The sequence below is a fragment of the Diachasma alloeum genome, unplaced genomic scaffold (genome assembly GCF_001412515.2).
Source record: "Diachasma alloeum isolate Michigan unplaced genomic scaffold, Dall2.0 Dall_scaffold_00197, whole genome shotgun sequence".
NCBI classification, from domain to species: domain Eukaryota; kingdom Metazoa; phylum Arthropoda; class Insecta; order Hymenoptera; family Braconidae; genus Diachasma; species Diachasma alloeum.
The window spans coordinates 1,945,306-1,967,975 of record NW_021680362.1 but is presented as its reverse complement, the minus strand read 5'-3'; the positions used below and the strand labels follow the sequence as shown (position 1 = coordinate 1,967,975).

Sequence of the window (22,670 nt, the reverse complement as noted above, 5' to 3'; positions counted from 1 at the left end):
CACGAGCACGTGCGTAGTGGTGTTAAATTTTGCCAGCGAAGAGAAGCATGTGCAAGTCCCTGAATTTATCCTCCACGAATTTTCCCTGGCTGGGACTTCCTGGCTGGGAGAGGCGTGTTTGATAAATCTCATAAGGACTTTCGTGTGCCTCGGTGGATCAACCGAATTATCCCCACCTCATTCTCATCCTTGGGTAAACGTGTGTTCGAGGAAATATTCCGGACTCGTCGCTGGGATGAAATAAAAATTGCCAATTGATTCTCACGAGGCTGAATGAAAACATTATTTCGGGAAAGGGAATTGGTGTGTCAATAGAAAAATGTATTATTGAATTTTTTTTATCAATTTTTATAACGTGGGAAAGGAGATTGAATAGAATCAATTGGTAGAAATATATTTTTCCATTCGGAACACTATTTTCTGTTATTTTTGATGGAGTGATGAGGTAGAATGTGAATTACTCTGAATTTTTAAGAGTTTATTTTGTCGTTTTATTCAGATTTTAAATTCAGTTCCCATCATTTTTTAAGAATAATTTACTATTGGATTATGTGTAGGAATACTCAATAAAAACACATTAGTTTTATTCTTCAAAGTAAAACTCTTTAATGATCGCACGCAGAAGGTATATCTTTCTCCAACGAAGTCTCTAGGACGACTAACTAAAAGTCATGAGAGTTTTCACTCTCTGGACCCATTTGACAAAAGGCCCTTGTTTCAATTTTCTTCAGCGTCTCCTTTGTGACTCACCATGAGGACTGTTTTTCTTCACGTCTCTATTTTCTAAGAAAAGCCATAAATGTCACCCTGAGTGTTTGGGTGGAAAAGAGAAAATGTTTAACTAAACTAAGAAATTAATTTTTGTATTCAGGCATGAATTCCAACATTTACCACAGGCGTTTGCCACTTGCCAAAATTGTCACTTCATTCATTCGAGGCGAACAAAAACATTCTTTTGGAAAAAAAATTATGTGTCAATGGAAATATGTGTTATTGAACTTATTTAATCAATTTTTATAACGTAGGGAAGGGGATTGAAATACATTCTTTCATTTGGAAACCTATTTTCAGGAGTTTGATTTTTAGGAGTTTATTTCATCGTTTTGTTCTGATTTCAAATTCAATACACATAATTTTCTAAGAATCATCAAGCATAGGCGTTTGCCAATTGCCAAGATTGCTAATAGATTCTCACGCGGTTGAATGAAAATATTGTTGTGGGAAAGGGAATTGGTGTGTCACAAGAAAATTGTATTATTTAATTTTTTATCAATTTTTATGATGTGGGAAAGGGGATTGAATAGAATCAATTGGTAGAAATATATTTTTCCATTTGGAACACTATTTTCTGTTATTTTTGATGGAGTGATGAGGTAGAATTTGAATTATTCTAAATTTTTAGGAGTTTATTTCATCGTTTTATTCAGATTTTAAATTCAATTCTCAACATTATTCACCACAGGCGTTTGCCACTTGCCAAAATTGACAATTAATTCTCTCGAGGCAAATAAAAACATTCTTTTGGGAAAGGGAATTGCTGTGACAATAGAAAAATGTATTATTGAACTTTTTAAATCAATTTTTATATTTTCTCTTATTTTTCATGGAGTGATGAAGTAAAATCTGAATTTTTAGGAGTGTATTTAATCGTTTTGTTCTGATTTCAAATTCAATTCACATCATTTTTTAAGAATCATTCAGCACAGGCATTTGCCAATTGTCAAGATTCCTAATTGATTCTCACGCGTTGAGGGAAAATATTGTTGCGGAAAAGGGAACTGGTGTGTCACTAGACAATTGTATTATTCAATTTCTTCTCATTTGTTATGATGTGGGAAAGGGGATTGAATGGAATCAATTGGTAGAAATATATTTTTCCATTTGGAACACTATTTTCTTCTATTTCTGATGAAACCAGTAGCGAAGTGGTAAAAGGAGATAAGTGCATTCTTTTTCGAAATTCGTAATATTATTATTACTATTTGAAAATTAATATTTCATTGTGATTCACGCCAAATTTTTTATTTTTTTTAAGTGCACTTATCTCCTTTTACCACTTCGCTACTGAAATGGTGAACAAGAATTTGAATTACAGTAGACTCTCGTTATAGTCGCATTCGTTATAGTCGCATTTCCCCTCATATCGTTTTTTTCGAGCTCGAGCGCTTCCCCCACTCCGTACCACCTCCGAGGTGTGGATTTAAATGCCCCTGTGTTTTCTCGGAATGGGCTTTGTTTTGCATTTCTAAGAAATTCGGGAAATAAAATTTAGGAAAAATGAATTTGCGAGAGAGAAATTCAGTTCACTCTTGACTGTCACGAAGAGAGGGTCTTTGCAGTGGTGCATAATCCTGCTTTTTATTTGAATGAAGTGAATAAATTTTGGAGTGTATTGAACAATGCGATGTTATTAATATTTCTATTCATTTCATTAATTTACTAAAAGTGTTCAACGCAATTCATTTTGTTAGTTTAATAAAAGTGTTTAATGAAAATAATTTTTATATTTAATAAAAATGTTCAATGCAAATTGAAGAGAAAAATAATTGGAGTAAAATTTATTTTCTTATCGCTCCCGATTCCCGGAATTTAAGCTTACCGTGAGCGCCTGGTGGCGGAAGAGAAATACAGTCCCATTCTCAGAATCGGCTGCCCCTACAGCCCCGTGAGTGCGACTATAACGAGAGTCTACTGTATTCTGAATTTTTAGAAGTTCATTCCATCGTTTTATTCAGATTTTAAATTCAATTCTCATCATTTTTCAAGAATCATCAAGCGCTGGCGTTAACGCCTGGTAACGTTACCAAATACATCCAAATCCATCCTTAAATGATACCCAAATAGAAACTTATCGATCATCGTTGACAAATACATCTCGGCCTCGAAGATGTCATCAATCTTCACTCAGTGACCTTTCAAATTCATCAACCCACTTAGTCGTCCTTCAAATGTACCTCCCAGTTATAAAATCCTTAGAACCACACACGTAGAGAATTTTTTTGAAATGTAATTATTTTTTAAAATGTAACTAATTAATAGCTGCATTAGACTTTTCAAAGTTGTGAATTCAAATTTAATTGAAGCTCTACAAAATTTAACTTCGAAACAAAATGAAGTTCTTCATGTAAATGAATAAGAAAATAACAGTACAGGATAACGAAGCCAATTGACGAAAATAAAAATCTCATGAATTTATATTCATTGATTCAAGAGAGAGGCGAGCGTGAGCTTGTTTCCACTCTCGGAATACATTACGCTCTCGCCTTAATACATCATTATTATCCCGTCACGAGTAGTGACTCAGCCTCCGATCCGAATTGTTCCTCGATAGTATCTTCAAGTCATATAACTGCTCACCTCTCTTCACATTTGAGTCAGAGAGACAAAAAATGTCGTCATTTTCAGGGACATGTCAATGATTTTTCGGAATCTATCCCCAGGTATTGGGGATTCGCGATTGTGAAATTCAACAACCACGACATTCTGGAATTCCATGATTTTGTTGCTAATTTCTTCTGACATTATCACTAATTTTCAGTGCCATCGTCACTACCTTTTAGAGAAATATCGCAGATTTTCAGGGATCCTTCACAAATTTCTGAGGAATCTATCACCACATTTCCCTGATGATCAGGAATATTCTAGTCCAGTATCACCAATAATTCACTGAGAGAACCAGTTAGTTCTGCCGAAAAATGATATGTTCCACGTGCGAATATTTGATGGAGTGGAACAGACTTACTTGAAGGAAATTAATCAACTTGAAAAAACAAAATTTAACATCTTTCACAAAAATTAAATTTTCGTCATGACCATCAAAAATATTCCCAGAAGCATTCGAGCAAAAAAATATAATTATGTTAATATATATCATTGAATATAAATTAAATTACCGAATTATTCATGATCATGGGGTCATGGGGTTCCTGATAATAATTATGGAGACGAATGGTTTCATCGATTATATAATTATTGTAAAAAATCTATTAAACAAACTATATCCCTATTTATTGTCCACAATCACTTGATGTTTGCGAACCCCATAGGATTACACCATAGCAAGACTACATTGACAAGAAAGGAATATTATTTTCACAGAAAGGCATAAATTTTTTACAATTTTTTACAACAATTATTGCCACGGCCATTATCATGTTTTGGTGAAAACTTTCTTTATTGTCTATAACTAAATTGATTCAATACTACAAAATATCTCTTCCGTGAACCAATTCTCAGGCAGAACTACTATTTTCTCTCCATATTGATCCTACATTCCTAAAAATCAGGGACATGTTCCCGAAAAACCGTGACATCTTCCTGAAAAAACGATTTCTCTCTTTCTCTGCAATATCTTTTTATCATCGAAAATGCTTTTAAACGCTTTGCAATTAACACTCACATTTGGCCGATGAAATAATTGAGTCAGACGGGTTGATTCAATTCGCTGGATATTAAAAGCTTTTTGAATGACGATAACGAGTAACGGTCAAGTTTCAACATGGGGATATAAAACCGCACCGGTGTTTCCGCATTTTCCATCCATGGAAAATATTTTTCATTTTATTCTCACCCTCAAATTTTTATTTCTGATGAGAATAATCCGTTATTCAACGGCAAACGGCAGCTCTGGGGTGCATCGGGCGAGAGTTGCATTCACTGGGGTAATGTAATTAGTTATGAAATTTTCTAAAACCCATCTCTCGCACTTTGTCACGGGTATAAACTTGATGTCAACGCTGGAGGTTACCACACGTTTTACCTTTCCTTCCAAGTTTACGTGCGTGCGGCTTGGCTGCATTAATTTCATTCGTGATTGAATTAGTAATTCGCTGCTGGGTTTACACCGGGGAATGAGGAGTTATTAGATTTTTGCCAGAATTTTGTTTATAACTTGTTCTTTTTCTTCAAGTTTTGGTTTTCGAGTTTATTCCTGGGACAACTTGATTATGAGATCATTTCGTAATTTGTGATTCTCGCAGAGATGTAGTTAAACTTTTTTTTATTGATAGGGACTTTTGACACTTGGAATCAATTAAATTTTGAGTGTGGAATTAGGTATTGAAGGGAGAATTGCTTGATTAAGGTGAGGTTTACGTCTAACGTGGGGGAATTCTGTGTTTATTATTGATTTAAAAAGTTAGAAAACATTTGAAATTTCGCTGAAAATTAAATGGAATTCGGAATTTTACAGCAGAACGCGAATATTCACCACCAAATTACATTGAAGTTTCTATTAACTGTGAATGCATGAATGATGCACTTGTTTTTTTAGTAATTTCTATTGATTCTCATAGAATAATTGGAGTAAAATTTACGACTTCTGTTGATTTTTTCGCCAAATTAGAAATTTTCTATGACGAAAGTCTTTGAAATTTCAGTAAAAAATTTTCAACAGTTTAGATTGATTATGAAAATATCTTCGTAATGAGCGATTTTTGAAGAAAATGTCAAAAAACCTTTTTTGTAGAAAATTTTCTTGGTTAAAAAAGGTATATTTTGTCATTTCCTCCTCAAATGACTCATTTCCAAGATAATTACACGGTTAACCCAGAATTTCCCGCAACCAATCATCTTGCAATAATTAAAATTAGGGAATTATCTCAATAATCAGTGGATTTATGAAAAAATGTCATAAAATCTTTTTTGTAGAAAATTCTATTGACTAAAAAAAGGTTTTTTTCACTTTTTCTTCTGAAATGTCTCATTTCCGCGATAATTACCCACTTGACCAAGAAGTTCCCAAAAACATTCGTCTTGCAACAATTCTAATTAGACAATCACCTCAATAGCGAAGGAGTTTATGAAAAAATGTCATAAAAAATGTACGTCATCCAGGGAATTCCTTATATAATCAAACATAAAAAAAAACATTTGTCTTGAAATTCTCCCAACAATGAGCGATTTTAGGAGAAAACATCACACTTCTTCTCCAAAAATAACTCATCAACAAGATAATTGCAAAATAAGTAAAACCGTCTCGTTTGTCTCATTACGTTTTCTCATTCCAATACTCTTCCCCTCATTACTTCGTAATTTCATAATTCCATATTTCCGTCAATATTTGTGAAATAAAAACCGTAAGTATGTAAATGGTCTGATGGAGCTTTCTCGCACTCATCAATGTGATATTACGCATTGAGGTACGCTGAGAGGCAGTTAATTCATAACTCGACGTCCACGCCTCCCTGATTTCACCATCGTTCTCTCAATCTCCCCTGTCCCACTCGTTTCTCCCAGTGTATTGTAACTCATAGTTTATTATATCTATTCACAGTAAATAATATAATGGACAACGTCAATGCGTAATTTCATTCTGGAATTTGCGTTTTAGACTGCGTGCGTCGAGATGTAATCGGATTCCTGAGGTTTTATGAGCCAAGTGTGATGAAAGATTGGATTAAAAATTGAGCTCTTGTTATTCCGATTTTTTATGCCACGATGTTATTAGCAAATTTTTACAGTTGAGAATCCGATTGATGAATGTTGTTTCAGTGGGATGCAACGAGTATTCTTACCGGAATTTCGTAATTTTCTCACAAATTTTTAGGGACTCATCTCTAATTTTTAAAAATCTATCACCAAATTTCACTCATAATAGACAAATTTTCATCGTGTTCTGCAAATAAATCGATTCAACACAACAAAAAATCTTGATGAAATTAAACATCCAACTTTTGTTACTTTTATTTTTTATTCAACGAAATTTTCAACGAAATTGGGATACAACTAGTACGAAATTCTGGAATTGTGTAATTTTGTCACTAATTTTTTGTGACATTATCACTAATTTTTATGGACTCCTCTCTAATTTTTAAGAATCTATCACCAAATTTCACTGATGATCTGATAATTTCCACGGAAATTATCATGTTCAGATGGAAACTTTCTTCATTTTCTACAACTACATTGATTCAACACAGCAAAAATACTCGTCCGTGGAACATACGTCGAGATATAATCAGATTCCTGAGGTTTTATAAGCCATGTGTGACGCAAGATTCCATTAAAAATTGAGCTCTTGTTATTTCAATTTTTTATCCAACGAGATTATTAACAGAATTTCCCAAAAGTTGAGAATCAAATTGACAAATGTTTCAATGGATGTAACGAGTACGAAATTCTGGAATTGTGCGATTTTGTCACTAACTTTCAGGGAAATGTAATTGATTTTCAAAGACTCATCTCTAATTTTTAGGAACCTATCACCAAATTTCATTCATAATGGGAAATTTCCACGGAAATTATCGTATTTTGCTGGAAATTTTCTCTGTTTTACATGCAATGAAATTTTCAACGAAATTGAGATGCAACGAGCACGAAATTTTGCACTTCTATAATTTTGTCACTACTTCCTAGTGACATTATCATTAATTTCCACTGACATCGTCTGCAACTAAACTGATTCAACACAACAAAAAATCTCGTCCATGCTTTCATAAGCGAAGCGGGGCGATTAATTGAATTAAAAATTGCGCTCTTGTCATTTCAATTGTTTACCCACGAAATTATTAACAAAATTCCGCAGTTGAGAATCCAATTGATGAATATTTCAATTGCATGCAAAATTTTTCTCATCAATTACGATTGAAGAATTCCGAGTAGAAATGAAAAATCTCATATAATCAAGTAAATACCAATAATTCTCACTCTCCAATTTTTCCACTTAAACGTGCGTTTCATTGATAATCATTGCCACTTGAAAAATGTATTTTATTTATCGAAACGCGCCCGAGCACTCGACAACATGAAAAAAAAAATCCCCCACGCACTCGTTTCTGAAATTCTTTTTGTATCCAATAGCAATTCAAAATGCAGATATTCGGTATGATAAAATATTCTCGGGGCATTAGCCGGGGATTTATTTAAATTCCAACCCTTCTCTCGTTCTCCCATCCATCCCACACATAACGAGAATTTTACCCCGGGATTTGTCCACAGGTACTTCATAGCTTATGCGCAAAATCTCCCAGTCCTCTTTTTCAACTCTTGTCAATCCCACGCGTTAAAAGTACTCGGTACGATCGATTGACATCGATCAGGGGATATTCGCATTGCATGCGTACTTGAAGATAAAATCCTGGAAAAATAGAATGATGAAAAAAGGGGTAAAACAAATTGTTACATTCCAACGAAAAATAAAAATTGAATATTTCACTCTTGATAGCAATTATTCGTCCAAAAGTTGATAAGCTCTCCGATTTTTTTCATTTAGTACAACTATTTGAATTTTTTATTCGTCATAAAAATGAAAGAAAGCATAAATTCATCAAAGATATCTTAGATTCGTCAAATTTGTCAGGTAAATTGCATAATTTATTTAACAAGTCGAATTTTATTTGACAGAAAATGACTTTAATTGCCATATTTTGAAAATATAAATTCTTCGCATCAATTTTTCAATTGTTTCTCATTTATTAGAAATATTTAAATATTTCTTTCTTCATGAAAATGGAAGAAAATAGGAAGTCATTAACAATATCATAGATAAGCGTGAATTTTTCAACAATTCACATTTTATTGTGCAGAAAATCACCTTATAAGTGTATTATTATTATTCTTCGTTTATGTAATCTAACATTTCATAAACTCATTAATCGCAATTTCAATTTTTTCAATTTCACATAATAAAATTAATTGCAAAAAGTAATCTTCACAATAAAATAAATCTGACAAAGACAAATTATGGGACGATCTAATTAATCAATTAAATAAATCAAAGAAAAAAATGGCAATTTTCTATCCTTAAAAAAATCACAAAATCAATTTCCGTCACAAAAACTCAACAAAAAAACAATAGAAACATAGAATTCCGCTCGTGCGCACGCGTTTTCACAGATTCTTTTGACAATTTTTTTTTCTGTTATTCCACTGGTTTGGAAAACATACAACCACTGTATGTCCTCCCCCTCTCTTATTCCATATAAAATCGAAGCACGTAACCGCAAAACGTCGAAATAATAAAATCTCTCACTGAAAATAAAATAATAACGCGTACCTGGCTTTATATTCCTGCACAACGTGCCAGAATGAGTCCTTCTCTCTTTTTTTTTATTCATCTCCATTTCGATATTTTTAATCGATTCATCGGTTATAACCAGTGACGAGGGGATTGTATATTGTATCCTGGGATTCATGCAAGAAGTAGGATGGAAATAGATGCGGAAAATAATCGAAATAAAATAAAAAATGAGAGAGTGAGGGGTGGATTCATAGTTGGGTGAACAGGGACGCCGATTTTCCGCCGCAAAAACAAACACAGAGCATTCTCAATTATCGTTTGAGCCTTAGGCTGTGCGCCCTCCCCCCTCCACTTCCCTCCCCCTGACGGTTTCATTTTATTTCATTTGCATTTTATATGCCACTTCCTCTCTTCCTGTCTCTCTCCCTCATCCGCCACTTTCCGGTCCTTTTTTTTTAATAGTCTGTCAGGTTTTTGGAATTATTTTGAATACCAAAATAGTTTTTTTTAACGAAGGGAACACAAATTTATCAACCCCATGAATTTTTTTTGGGTCTTTATTTACTATTGGAATCATTTTATTCATCTTTCCCGAACGGGTTTGGGCTAAGATTTTTTTGGGTTCGGTTTGAATTGCAATTCAATTCAAGGTCAAATTCTGTCTCTCAGGTTTTTGGATTAGTCATTTTGAAAACCAAAAAGGTGGATTTTTTTTTGAAACTCGAAGGGCGCAGAAATTTGTCAACCCGATGAATTTTTTGGGGTTTTTGTTGACTATTGGAATTATTTTATTCATTTTTCTGGGACGGGTTTGGGATCACAATGTTTTTGAAGTTTTTGAAGTTGAAGTTAAAGTAATAACGGCATCGGAATTTTTAATGGTTTGAATTTGATTTTAATTCAAGATTAAATGCTGTCTCTGTCCCTCTTCCGCCACTTTCCGGTTCTTTTTTTTAATAGTGTGTCAGGTTTTTGGAATTATTTTGAATAGCAAAATAGGTTTTTTTAAACGAAGGGAACACAAATCTGTCAAACCCATGGATTTTTTTGGTTTTTATTGACTATTGGAATAATTTTATTCATTTTTCTCATGCGGCTTTTGTAATAAGAATGTGGGATTTTTGAAATTAAAGTACTAGCTGCATTTGAATTTTCAGTGGTTTGAACTTCAATTAAATTCAACCTCAAATTCTGTCTCTCAGGTTTTTGGAATCATTTTGAATACCAAAATGATTGGATTTTTTTTAATTCGAAGGGAACACAAGACTTTCAACCCCACGGAATATTTTTTATTATTACTAACTCTATTGGGATTATTTTCTCTATTTCTCTGGAGTGAATATTGAGACAAAATAATCAGAAATTGTCTTAAATTACAGTACAGGAAGTATTTGAATCCTCAATGTCTAGAATTTTAACTCAACTGACGATTTAATTATCCATGAAACTTATCCATGAACGATTCAATTAATTTGCGAAGGCCATTGTTAACAACAAGTTTTTCGGTGTTTGTAGGGCGTCTTTGGGATCTTTAGGACCCTTAAGACCCTTAAGACCCCTTCAGATTCATCCCAGACCCTTCACAGACCCTCCATTACCCCTCCTGGTAACAAATATTTACGATTCAATTAATTTGCGGAGGCTTTATTCATCTTGAAAACGTAAAAAAACTGAATTTTAGTGACAACTTTAATTCTCCAATTCATTATGAAAATTTAGCATCATACATTGAATTGAATTTTCAATTAATTGAAGTTTCGGAGCGATAGTTGCCGGAATTTTTTCAATCTGCAATGATTTCCATTGTCATATAAATCTAAAAGTTGAAATTCCATCGCATATTCCCGAAATTTCAAGGACAATTTTTCACCAGTGAAATTAATAAGAGCTTTTTTGTGGCTTCTGCAATTTTTCGGGGTTAAATGTGATGCTCGGATTGAGTAAGAGCGTCGTGAAGTGATTTCTTCTCAAGGATGTGAGCCTCGATGTGTCACTCTTTCGTCCTTGCTCTCGTTGAATGTATCTGCGAACAACTCTGATTTCTAACGTCTTAATGCGGATTCCTGCAGCAAAGTGCCTTCGACAAAAATGGTTTTAGCGAGAATTTTTCACATATCTTCAAGAGAAAATACTTTTTTCATCGCTTAAATTTGTCAAGACATTTATTTTTCCTAAATTCTCTTTCACGAGAAAATACCGTTCAAAAATCGATTCTCCATTCGATTCCCATAATCACTGCAATAACCGTCTGACCAAACACGTCCCTACCTACTCCCCACCACAACCACCTCCCCTCAAAACATTAAAAAACCCCTCAACCAAAAAATCAAAATATCCCCCAAATCAAATAATCAAAACCCAAAAAAAAATCCGCAAAACCAGCAACCCCAAGCCACCCCTTTTCTCCATAAATTTTCAATTTCCCAAACAAAACCTTAATTAATTTTCCGAAAGTACCTAAACAACCCAGGAGCACTCAGCGTGTTCCCAATAAAAAATTCATCCCCACCAAAAACACCTAGACCCTCTTCCCACCCTCTCCACCTCCTCCGGCTCCAGAAAAAATGTTTACAAACACAACCAACATATAATTAATTTCTGTTATCGCTGGATATCCGCGTCTACCCCTTCCTCCCCCCTCTCCTCGCCCCTCCCCCCCCCACCTACCATGCACAATTTAAAAAATTCATAAACTTGGGAAAAACGTCCGTTGAAACAGTTTCTAGATTTCCATCCGCACAATGTTGATATCTGGGTGAGACAGGCGATGCCCTCTCCCTCTCCTTTGCTCTCCTCGTTGCTGCAATTAACCCCCGCGGTAACTGTCGTTGCGTTGGATGGACGCGAGTCTATCGGCAGAGGTTTTCACCTACAGTTGCAGGAGCAACAGAGAGAGGGTGGGAGAGGGAGAGAGGGAGCGAATAGAGTTGAGTTGCATTTACGGTTGGGTTTGGTACGCGCGATTCAATTAACTCTGCAGTAGCGCCGAAGGGATATGCCCCGGGAGGATCAAAGATCCGCGATGATCCGTTATCCTCACCCACCGCCCCCCCCTTCCCCTCCCACTTTGGAAAACCGAGTGGAGATGAGGGGCTTGTTGTCAGTGAAATTGTTGATATCGATCGACCATTTCGACGGAAGATTAATATCCGGCCAAGCTGAGGATTTGCATCATCGGTGGTGGCTCTTGCTATCCTCTCTCTCCTCGTTCCTGTCTGTCTCCTTCCCTTATTCTTACACAAACTCGGGGGGATGGACGGGATTGTATCTCGACCTCTGCCATCCCGCATAATTAACCGGAGATACTCAAAGGCATCTAATTTACCGGGGATAAAGCGTCTTTAAACCAGGATCAGTCTTTTGCGGAGGGTTTTTTTTGTGGAGTTTTTTTGTGGGAGAGTAAATATTTGAGATTTTCTTGCAGGTGAGGTAGGAATGAAGAGTGCGATTGAGATTATGGATCCGTTGTCTTGGAGTAGTTGAGTTATTTTAGCTGGCAAAATCGATGATTTCCTTTTGCGGGAATTTATGAAGTTTAAATGTTAGTACTTTTTATGGTCACAGTATAAATAATTATATCCTTCAAATGAATCTTAATTGAGAGGAAGGGTTTTTTGTGGAAGAGTAAATATTTGAGATTTTCTTTTAGTGGAGGCATGAATGAAGAGTGCGATTGAGATTATATAGATCCGTTGTTTTGGAATAGTTGAGTTATTTTAGCTGGCAATATCAATGATTTTCAATTGCAGCAAATTATGAAATTTAAATGTTAGGGCGATTTTCTAGTTACAGTATCAATAATTACACCCTTTAAATCAATCTTAATCAAGAGGGAATAGAGATTGATTATTCAGATTGATTATTGGTACAATATTGATACGCATAATTAACCGGAGATACTCAAAGGCATCTAATTCACCAGAGATGAAGCGTCTTTAAACCAGGATCAGTTTTTTGCGGAGGATTTTTTTCTGGAGTTTTTTTTTTTGTGGCAGAGTAAATATTTGAGATTTTTTTTAAATTTTATTTTTAAATTTCTTATTCTCCAGAGGGAAGAATTTCGAGTAATTTTTTAATGAAGATAATTCTTGAGGGAGGGGGGTGGGGTTCATTCAAGGTCATAATTACCAAGATCATTTTCTAGAGCAACATAACTGTCATAATCGAAATCTAATGACCATTGCCTGGAAATAACTCGGCTGGCGAAATAGGGCGTTAAATAAATGAATACTTCTGAAGTGTAAAGTGTGAAGTGACTCGTAGAATCACATGCGACACATTTTGTCAATTTACTAAATTAGTAGCGTATTTTCAGGATCGACAAGCGCGCGATATTCGAATCACTTCAACTCATTTTTGTTGATAGGTGCGGGATTAATTATTCGGAGGTTTTGTGTAATTTTTTACGTGTTGGCGGAAGAATATGCACAGAGAATTCACTTTCTACAAAAATAATCTGACATTTATCCGCAAATCAGCTCAATTTTAAAATAATGTTATAATTACCAGAATCTTCATATGTCAATAAAAATCATAAAATTTGGATCATCTCGATAGCAACGCTCCAACGAATTATGTAGAGTTTTCTCTGTAGAGGATTCAATTCTTTCTAGACGTGATGTTTTCCACGTGAAACCCATGGATTTCTATTCCCCGAACCAACTCGTTCTCTAGAAATCTTTTCCATAGAAATTCCTTGACATAAATTTCTTCCCAGATACTTAGAAAATTTATGCCGACGAATTTCTACAGAAAAACCTCAACAGATGTGTCCCAAAAAAAAACAAAACCTATTGAACCTGTAGTGAAAGTCTTCGGACTTTTCTGAAGAAATCAGCAAAAAACTGATAGAAAAATTCTTACATAGTCAAATCCGAAATTTCCAATTTTTTGTGTTAGGATAACTAATTTCGGCCTCAGAAGTTTCAAGACCCTTTTTTTAAACCGATCGTTTTTCGATAACTAAAAAATAATTGTTCAAATAATTCCAATAGTGATTTAAAATATTCTTCCCCACGTCATCTTGACCGAGTTCGATCGCGAGATTGACTCCCTCATCTGTTGAAAAAATTTATTTTAAAACCAATATTCAAGGACGTAAAAAAATCTGACCTTGGAGCAATGTTGGTTGCCAACGTTGGGTCACTATTGAATTCAATTTCAACTAAATCGTCATAGAAATTTCATTCGGAAGAAAATTGCTCATTTATCATAAAAATATATTGACTATGTCGCGACGGGAGCAATTTCCAATTTTTTTTCCATTCACAATTTACGATAAAATCAGATCTAAAAACATCCCGAGAATCTCCGCACCCCCATTCATTAATAAACATTACCAGTGAGCAGCATCTCTGTGCAGACGACGAGAGCCACCGCCCCGAGAACTCTCATCCTCATCCCGCTCATCCTCAGGTCCTCCCTGGGGTCCTCATGCTTCGTCCGAAGAAAATTCCGAAACCCCACAATCAAGAGCAAGAACTCTCCCCTGTAAGAGTGAACTCCCCACCGAGCCCAGCACGAGGGGCCGGTATGAATCACAATAAATCCACCAGCGGTATCACCAGTGTTGTTAAAAACGCGTGGCTATCCTCACGTTGGAACGAGAAAGACTGAGCATAGTGTGGTCGATGGAGAGGCACGATTCCCTTGCCATTCCAATCCACCAGGCACGACTCGAGTGTCTTTTCGTACCGGCCTATCCCCTCCTACCCCACCTCTGAATGGTGTTGTTTTTTTCTTCACTTGAGTATTTCCACTCGCTGTCGTCTTGCGAGAGGCCATCCCGAGAGAAGGATGAAGAGGCTGCTGTCCTCGTTTTTACTCCTCCGAGGCCTCTCACCTCTCTCGAGAGCCTTATTCATGCAATACAACAGAACTGAACAGAACAGGCCTATGATTTTCCTCTCTCCTTTCGGTTTAATGAATTAAATTCAATGCGGCGCTTCTCATCTTTCTTATGCCTTTGTTTGGGGCTTTTTTGTTCGTGATTTCAGAGAGTTGCTGAGGCCCTCAAGGTACCTGATGAGCCGGAGAGCGTCGCTAACATTGAGGCGGAGATCAACCAGCATTTCTTGCATCTTCATGGTGTCCTTCAGAATATTGAAGGGAAAATGATTGAGACACTTCGCGCGCAAATGCATCGACAGGAGAGGAATCTGCAGGAGATTGACGAGCAGCTTGAGAGAATCGAGAAGAATCTCGAGGCTGGGGTTTTGGTGGGTTTTATTCTGTTAGTTTTGGGGTGGGGTAAACATGTGTTGAACAGAGTTAGGAGGAGAAGACTTATGAAATTTGAAGTTGCAGCCGAAATTTCCGTGAATCTCCCAATTGGGCTGAATTTTCATGGACTAGTTGAGCTCAAATTTTGAATTTTTATTAATTTTTTTATTTTTCGAAGGACGAAACTTTCTGAAATTTTTATGGAAATGTCACTTATTGAAAAGTGGCACTTGTAGTTTGGAATGGAATTGATATTAATGATGGAATGATGAGGAAGTTCGATAATTTGGAGGATTATTAAGAAAATATGGAAATATATTTCTTCAATAAAAATTCAGAAATCCTCACATTTTAAAACAAGTCAGTGATTTAAAAAAAAGTCAGATCTAGGAGGAGAAGACTTATGAAATTTCAAGTTGCAGCTGAAATTTCAGTGAATCTCCCAATTGGGCGGAATTTTTAATGCTTTGAAAATTTGAAAAATATATTCACATGAATTTTTATAATCCTCACTGAACAGTTGAACTAAAATTCAGAGTTATCACTAATTCTCCCATTTTTTGTATCACGAAATTTTCTGAAAGTTCTGTGGAAATGGCACTTATTGAAAATTTTTGATTGTAGTTTGGAATGGAATTGATATTAATGAAGGAATGATGACGAATTTCGAGAGTCTGAAGGCGTATTGAGAGAATCCTTGAAGGATTAGTGAATTCAGAGGAAAATATCGAAAAATATTTCTTGCAGAGCACGCAGTGTCCCTACATCACACGTCCAGAAATTTAGTTTATTAATGAGAATTTTATTCAAATGTAGATTTCGATAAATTTGGAGTGAATGTTTGTTAATTACGGAATTATGTCGAAAACTGAAGGTTGCGAGTGTCTTGGTCATTAGTTCCTAATATCATTCGCTGTCAGGATGACGAGCGAATTGAAAGGCAATTGAGAAGAGTTTCAATTTCAATATAATATGATTTCTCCGTCATGTTTATTAGTCATGTCATTATCCCATCGATAATCAATTTCACTAAAGAATGACAAGAGATTTTCTGCAAGCCTTTGAATTTTTTACAAAAATGATCTTTTGATCAACAAAAAGTAAAATGTCTACTAATAGTTTTTTAATTTCACAATCTCCAGACAATTTATAATTTCACTAAATAATTTTCATAAATTCTTTCTGAAGAGCGAAATAACTTAAATAGATTGAATTAAATCAATTAAACTAAATTAATTCGTTAGAATAAATCAAATGTCAATCTCAATGAATTTTCGAGCCGTTAGGAAATATTTTCGAAAAGTGAAAAAAATAGAAAGTATCCATTTTGAGAAAGATTCATGAAGTAGTTATGAAATTCCTATTTCTGAAGACTACGTCCTTCCAAATAATTCCTGAAAAATCAGCTTCTTTCTCCAAGAATCATCCGATAACAATTTCACACCAGAAAAAGCAGTTGGCAAAATTTACATTATTTATTTCTGAAATAGAAAAAAAATTTGAAGAAATGAATAGTAATCATAATGAATAGGTAAGAAAAAATAATTAAATGCATAGGAGTCGTCTTTGTAATTTTTAGACTATGTAATATAAAGTAAGATTGTTGTTCGTATGTTCATATTCGATGCAGCTCATTATTAGATAGTATGACTGTTCTTCTCTGCACTATTATTTTGTTCTATTTTTGCATTGATGCTTTCTCCTCTATGTAAGGCCATACTGTTAGAAAAAAAAATTAAATTTCAACGATAGTTGACTACGAATTTTGAGGACAGTGACACTGAATGCGTTTTAGGGGGAAAAAACATGGAAAGTTCAGGTTTCACTGAAAATTCTGTGAAATTCCAAAATTTTAAGCAGCATAAAGAGGAGAATTCTTCAATTCATTAGAATTTGCAATTTAATATGAATATTCGGTGCCAAATTATATGGAACTTTCAGTAAAATCTGAAATTTCATGATTTTTCCCCCCTAAATCGCATTGAGTGCTACTGTCCTGAAAATTCCAGAATATATTTACCGGAATGTTCTGGTTTTCCCTTCATTTTTAGGGAAAATGGAACTAAAATTTACAGTGCTCTTTGATGTTTCCACGAAGTTCTGAATTTTCAATAATGTAATTTCTTGAAATTTCAGTGATAATTAAATTCGATAAAAATTTTAAACAGTGTAGTAACCTACAGTGTGTTTAATAAATTGCAAACTGTTACTTCAGGGTTTAATACGAACATTTGACATTATTCTGGAATTTCAGGTGGCCACCTCAGTGGAGCAGCATTTCGACCATGTGCATCTATTCGAAGTAATTCATAAACTGGTCTCCCTTGCAGAGAGTCCATGTCACTTTGTGCATGACCAGACGAAGCCCACATCGGAGACCATCAAGTGAGTTGTTTCAATTCTTATCATCTCCTTCTCATTATTTATCACCGAGTTTTCATTTTTATTTCCATTATGTGGAACAAGGAGATTCTTGTTGCCGTACCTCTGGAAAGGGGAGACAGTCCTCCGAGGTGAAGGTGATAAAGTTGAAGGTGGTTTTCCATTCGATATATGAGTTAGTGACCATTTGCGAAGAACTTGAATTCTATTTTCGAAATAGTAGATGTTTACTGTTTACTTAAAAAAAGATTGAGTCGTTTCCTCACTCTCTTTTTTGACTTATTGAGGTGACTGTCCCTTCACCTTCTTAATTATTATTCGCTCCCGTGAAAAAATCAAATGAGTAATATTATTTTATTGACAATAATTCAAAAGTAAGTATCGGTTGTTAAATCGTAATAATCAATTAGTATTCTCTGTTTCTCGTTGGTCTTTTCAAAGTTGTTTGAGTCAACAAAATACTTTTCTGATGATCATCCGACTGGTAGCTTTATAATCGTTCAAATTCAAGTTTCGTATTTTTTGCGTTATATCGACCCATTATGATCCAAAAAGTTTGAAAATTCAATTTTCAAACCGCGTCCGTGAGTATGTGTCTGACAAGGGTTTTCTTCAATTGTTCGCTGACGTATAGATGGAATTGAATTATTTCTTTTTCTCAAATGTAGGTATTTGTTGAGCCCTATCCATTGAAATTAATTAAATTTCAATTAATTCAATATTCTTTTTAAACTTTGAATTTTTACAATAATCGGTTGTCCCGCGAAAAAAATTGTTTGGAAGTCCTTTTGACTGAGTTCAAAGATGAAGACGATAGCAACAATCGTTGTTGCGATTTATATAAGAATTTTCAAAATTTTTGCATTTTTTGAAAATATGAATTCCGGAGATGTCTTGAGATATTATGCAATAAATGAATTCAATTATAGGTTCAATGCCACACTTTCGAAGTCAAACGATAATTACGATCGCTATATCTGTTGATTTTATTTTTACAATAATTTTTCAATTCCGAATTTTTCATTATATATTAATTATCATCGACAACAACGGCCTAAACGTGGCTTATATAGACGACAAACCTGTGGAATGCAGAGCCGATAAACACGCCAATTTTAGTAACTAGGAAACCGTTGAACGAAAATATAATCACCGAAACGTGAATAGGAAATGCAGCTACTGGAGTAAATGCCACGTTGTTAGAACGAGAATTTCAGTCCGTGAAGCAACAAAGGGGTGAGGGGAGTGATAGAACCGCAAAACAGACAATCGGTTGTACAAAAGAAAGCGATAATAAGAATAATGATAATGGTAACACTCAACTAAGTTGAAAATCTGACACAATCGTTAAAAAATAAATCTCATTCAATTTAATAACATAAAACTAATTTTCTAAGTTTTTTTCACTCTATTTTTCTTTTCTTCTCATCAAGAAAATCAAACGAAAAACATAGAAAATTTGAGCCGAGGAAATTCTATAGAAAATATCTCAGTAAAATAAGTTATACAGAAAAATTGGATTCTATTGACTTTTTCTACTGAATATTTTCTGTTGAACATTTTAATAGAATCGGCCAAAAACTAATAGAACAGCTAACGAGTTGGATTTTTCTATTAAATTTTTTCGTCCGGGAGCGAGATAAATCATTTTTGCGGATGTACCTATTGCCTAAATCTTCCCAAACATCTCTTCCAGATTTCACTCGAAGTTGCTGGACATAGTCCCCTGCCTGGAGAAACACTGTCGCCTCGAGGTGGAGGCGATGCCCTCCTCAGTTCACCTCCTCCCCCGCACATTCCTCCCCGTCGAATCCCTCCCAGACGTATCCCCTGATTTGGCCTCGATTCCTGCCCTCTTCGAGAACGACAAATTCCATGAGAAAATAGCCTCCCAGTCCTTCACCTCCCTGTCCTCGCTGGCGTCCTCCGGCACCCCTCCCTCAACCGAGACCGAGACAATCCGTCCTGCACACACGTCAATTCCCCTCTTTCCGGACAGCTCTAAACGAATGAACTACTTCGACGTCTACATCACCCACATCGACTCTCCCTCGAGCTTCTACATTCGATACGCGGCAGAAGGAAGCAAATGGGCGACTGTCCAGGAGAAACTGAAGACCTATGATTACGCTGTGATACCTCACGATATAAAACTTCGGAAGGTTTGTTGTGAAATCAATAGCGCAGCGGCAAATTGATGCAAGTCGACTTAATTCTTAGCTGAGTTTACTTGATATATCTCTCAATTTAGGGGAGATAGCGACATTTTCATAATTATCTTTTTTGTAGATCACAATTTGCTCCACAAAAGAGGTTCTGACGAAAAATTTTGTATTTGCCTTAGATTCCGAGATATTCATTGAAAACTAACAGCAGTCAAAATCAACTTAAACCGTTTTACCGCTTCGTTACTGGCATTTTTATGTTGAAATTAAGAATATTACATCAGTCTGGATGAATAACGAAAATGGGGAATTTAACGACAGATTGAGACAGTAATACTGATAAAGTTAATGATTAATGACCACAGGAATTGCGATTGCTAATTGAAATATTCTCAATGAATAAATTAACCCCATGAATAGTTATCGTAACCACAACGGCTTCAAATAAATAACGAAAAATATAATTTATCATGAAAAAATTATTTTATTAAAAAATGTTGAGCAATTCAATTCAGGAGTCAATTTGGTCACAATGAATTATCGTATATTGTTAAAAAATTAATCCAATACTGTTTTCCAAGATTTTATAAATCGCGACCCAAAAATAGAAAACATCGATTAAATGAATTACCCACATTAGAGTTTGTCAAATCAATTTATCCGAAGAATATAGGTAATTTAATTATCAGAAGAAATATAATCTCGAGGATTTTTAAAATATGCACAAAATGCTCAGTTCTCATGTAAAATTGTACTATTTGTCAAAAATTATAATTGAATTTGTGTTTATGGCTGTCAACATTAGGTCGTGTTGAATTCAATGAATCATTGAATTCAATGTAAAATATATCGTCATAGAAATTTCTGAATTTCTGAATTGCTGAATTTATTAATTCATTCATTAATTCATTAATTCATTAGCAAAAATATATTGATTAGTGTGAATAAATTTTTAAAAAAATCCCACAGAATTACGCTGTCAAGAGTGCGGATACTTGGCTGAGGGCATCAGTAATCGGAGTTGTTCCTGATCACGAGAAGAATTTAAAGACCTACGACGTGCACTTCATCGATGTTGGAGCGCAAGAAAGGGGAGTTATTCGAGAGAACATCAGGGAACTTGAGGATTCCCTCAGCGAGATTGAACCCCTAGCCAAGAATTACTCTCTCTACGACATCAAGCCCAAGGGCAAGGCCACCTGGGAGCCGGAGGCTCGTGCGGCCATGCTGGAGGTGGTCCAGTATTCAGAGGGGGAGACCCTGACCATGAGGACGTACGAGGAAAGCAGTAATGGGATCGATGTGCTCTGCCCCAACAAGAAGAAGTGGTACGCCCAGTCCATTCGCGATCACCTCATCTTTCTCGGTTTCGGGGCGTACTCCACCCACGAGAGACTCTACAGCATCAACCCAGAGTCAGTGGCTGCACTGCATCATGATAGGTTCGAGCAGGACACTTTCACACATGTCGTTTTGACAGAATTTTTCAATCCTGACGCAACTCCGAACTGCATGTATGTGAGGAAGGGCAGTTATATGGAGTCGACTTTCAACAAGATGATGGACGACCTGCAGAGGGATTATGACAGGAATAAACATACCAGGGGAAAGGTTTACACTCCTGAGATTGGTAAGGGTAGAAACGTTAACTAATCTCCATTGCAGTCTTTACAGGGATCGACGACAACAATTAACTTTAGTGATATTTGGGTTGAAACTTCAAAATTATAAAATAATTGATAATTTAAATCTTCAATTGACTGTGAATTGAATAGTTGAAGATGTGGGACTAAAAATCTATTCATATTCAGATTTTGACTAGAAATCGGTTTCATGTCTGAATGAAGAAGGTTTTTGAAAGTTTAAGCAATTTCAATGATTTATCTATAGACAACGAATGCTTAAAAAAATAATTGTGTGGAAAATGTAATTTGAATGACTGTGAATATTCATTATTTTTTTCAAAGTTTTCTCACGCAATTTAAATGATAAATGTGATGATTGAAAATGGTTAAATCTATAGTGTGGCTTGTACCAAACTGTAAACAATGCTTGAGTATCCTCAAAGGATTCCGTTATAGATTGATAAATTCCGAATGCAGTGAATTTTTTGTAGAATTTCATAGACCATGGTTTCTGCGATATTCAACTTTAAAAAATGGCAATTTCGTGAAATCATTTCTCAATTTATTCAAGCAGTTAATTAATAAATAATCTTATTTTATTCAAACAGTTATTGTTGCCTTCAGCAACAACATATGAGGATAGAAACATTGAATAACTTATGAGAAGTCAATAAATTAAGTAATTTAGATTTTTTTCCGGAAGTCCATGAGAACATTTCAGTGGTATTACATTGGGATATACCTTTATAAAACTGAAAAGTGGTTAAATTTCAAAACTCTGCATTTGCAGCTGAGAAAATTTTCCTCAAAAATGATCTTTTGTGAATTATTCCCAAGACCGCGGTAACTCGTCTCCGAAACGATTACACGTCTAACAAAAGCGCGAAATGATTAAATCATTAAATTTCTTAAACAAAAATTGATATTAATCAAATAAAATTAATATTAAAATAACTAAAATCAACCCTTTCCTCCTAAAAACAATCTCTTTACCCCCCAAAAAATGCAATCAATTAATTAATTAATTATAAAATCAATAAACGACTTAACCTACACCCCCAAGCCCTTTATTTCCTTGCACTCAGGTCTCATCTGTGCTGCCCGTTCCTCATCGAAGAAGTGGTACCGTGCAGTGGTAGTGGGAACCCCAGGCAATCAAAACGTCCAAGTCCTCTACGTGGACTACGGTTTCACAGAAACCATCAAATACAGCTCGCTGCGTCAATTGGACACCGTTTACATGAAGGCTGCCACCAGAGTAAGTACCCTCCCCCGTCCCCGTCGCCGCCTCCACCCCACCACCCCCTACCGCAGTTG

The 22,670-nt window shown here is 35.3% G+C and overlaps 2 protein-coding genes across 3 annotated transcripts in view; one reads left to right on the top strand and one right to left on the bottom strand.

The window, feature by feature from the left end:
- The window catches only part of LOC107048798, a 49,836-nt gene extending 35,291 nt beyond the window's left edge, over positions 1-14,545 (bottom strand). Inside the window, exon 1 of the mRNA XM_015272203.1 lies at positions 14,299-14,545. Coding sequence (XP_015127689.1) covers positions 14,299-14,368 — 70 coding nt within the window. The 5' untranslated portion in view covers positions 14,369-14,545. The remainder of the gene's footprint in view (positions 1-14,298) is intronic.
- The window catches only part of LOC107048795 (tudor domain-containing protein 1), a 172,986-nt gene that overhangs the window by 146,141 nt on the left and 4,175 nt on the right, over positions 1-22,670 (top strand). For both annotated transcript variants that reach the window (XM_015272199.2, XM_015272198.2), the window contains exons 5-9: positions 14,956-15,177; positions 17,436-17,566; positions 19,260-19,725; positions 20,698-21,358; positions 22,439-22,611. In XM_015272199.2, the coding sequence (XP_015127685.1) occupies positions 14,956-15,177; positions 17,436-17,566; positions 19,260-19,725; positions 20,698-21,358; positions 22,439-22,611 (1,653 nt within the window). The remainder of the gene's footprint in view (positions 1-14,955; positions 15,178-17,435; positions 17,567-19,259; positions 19,726-20,697; positions 21,359-22,438; positions 22,612-22,670) is intronic.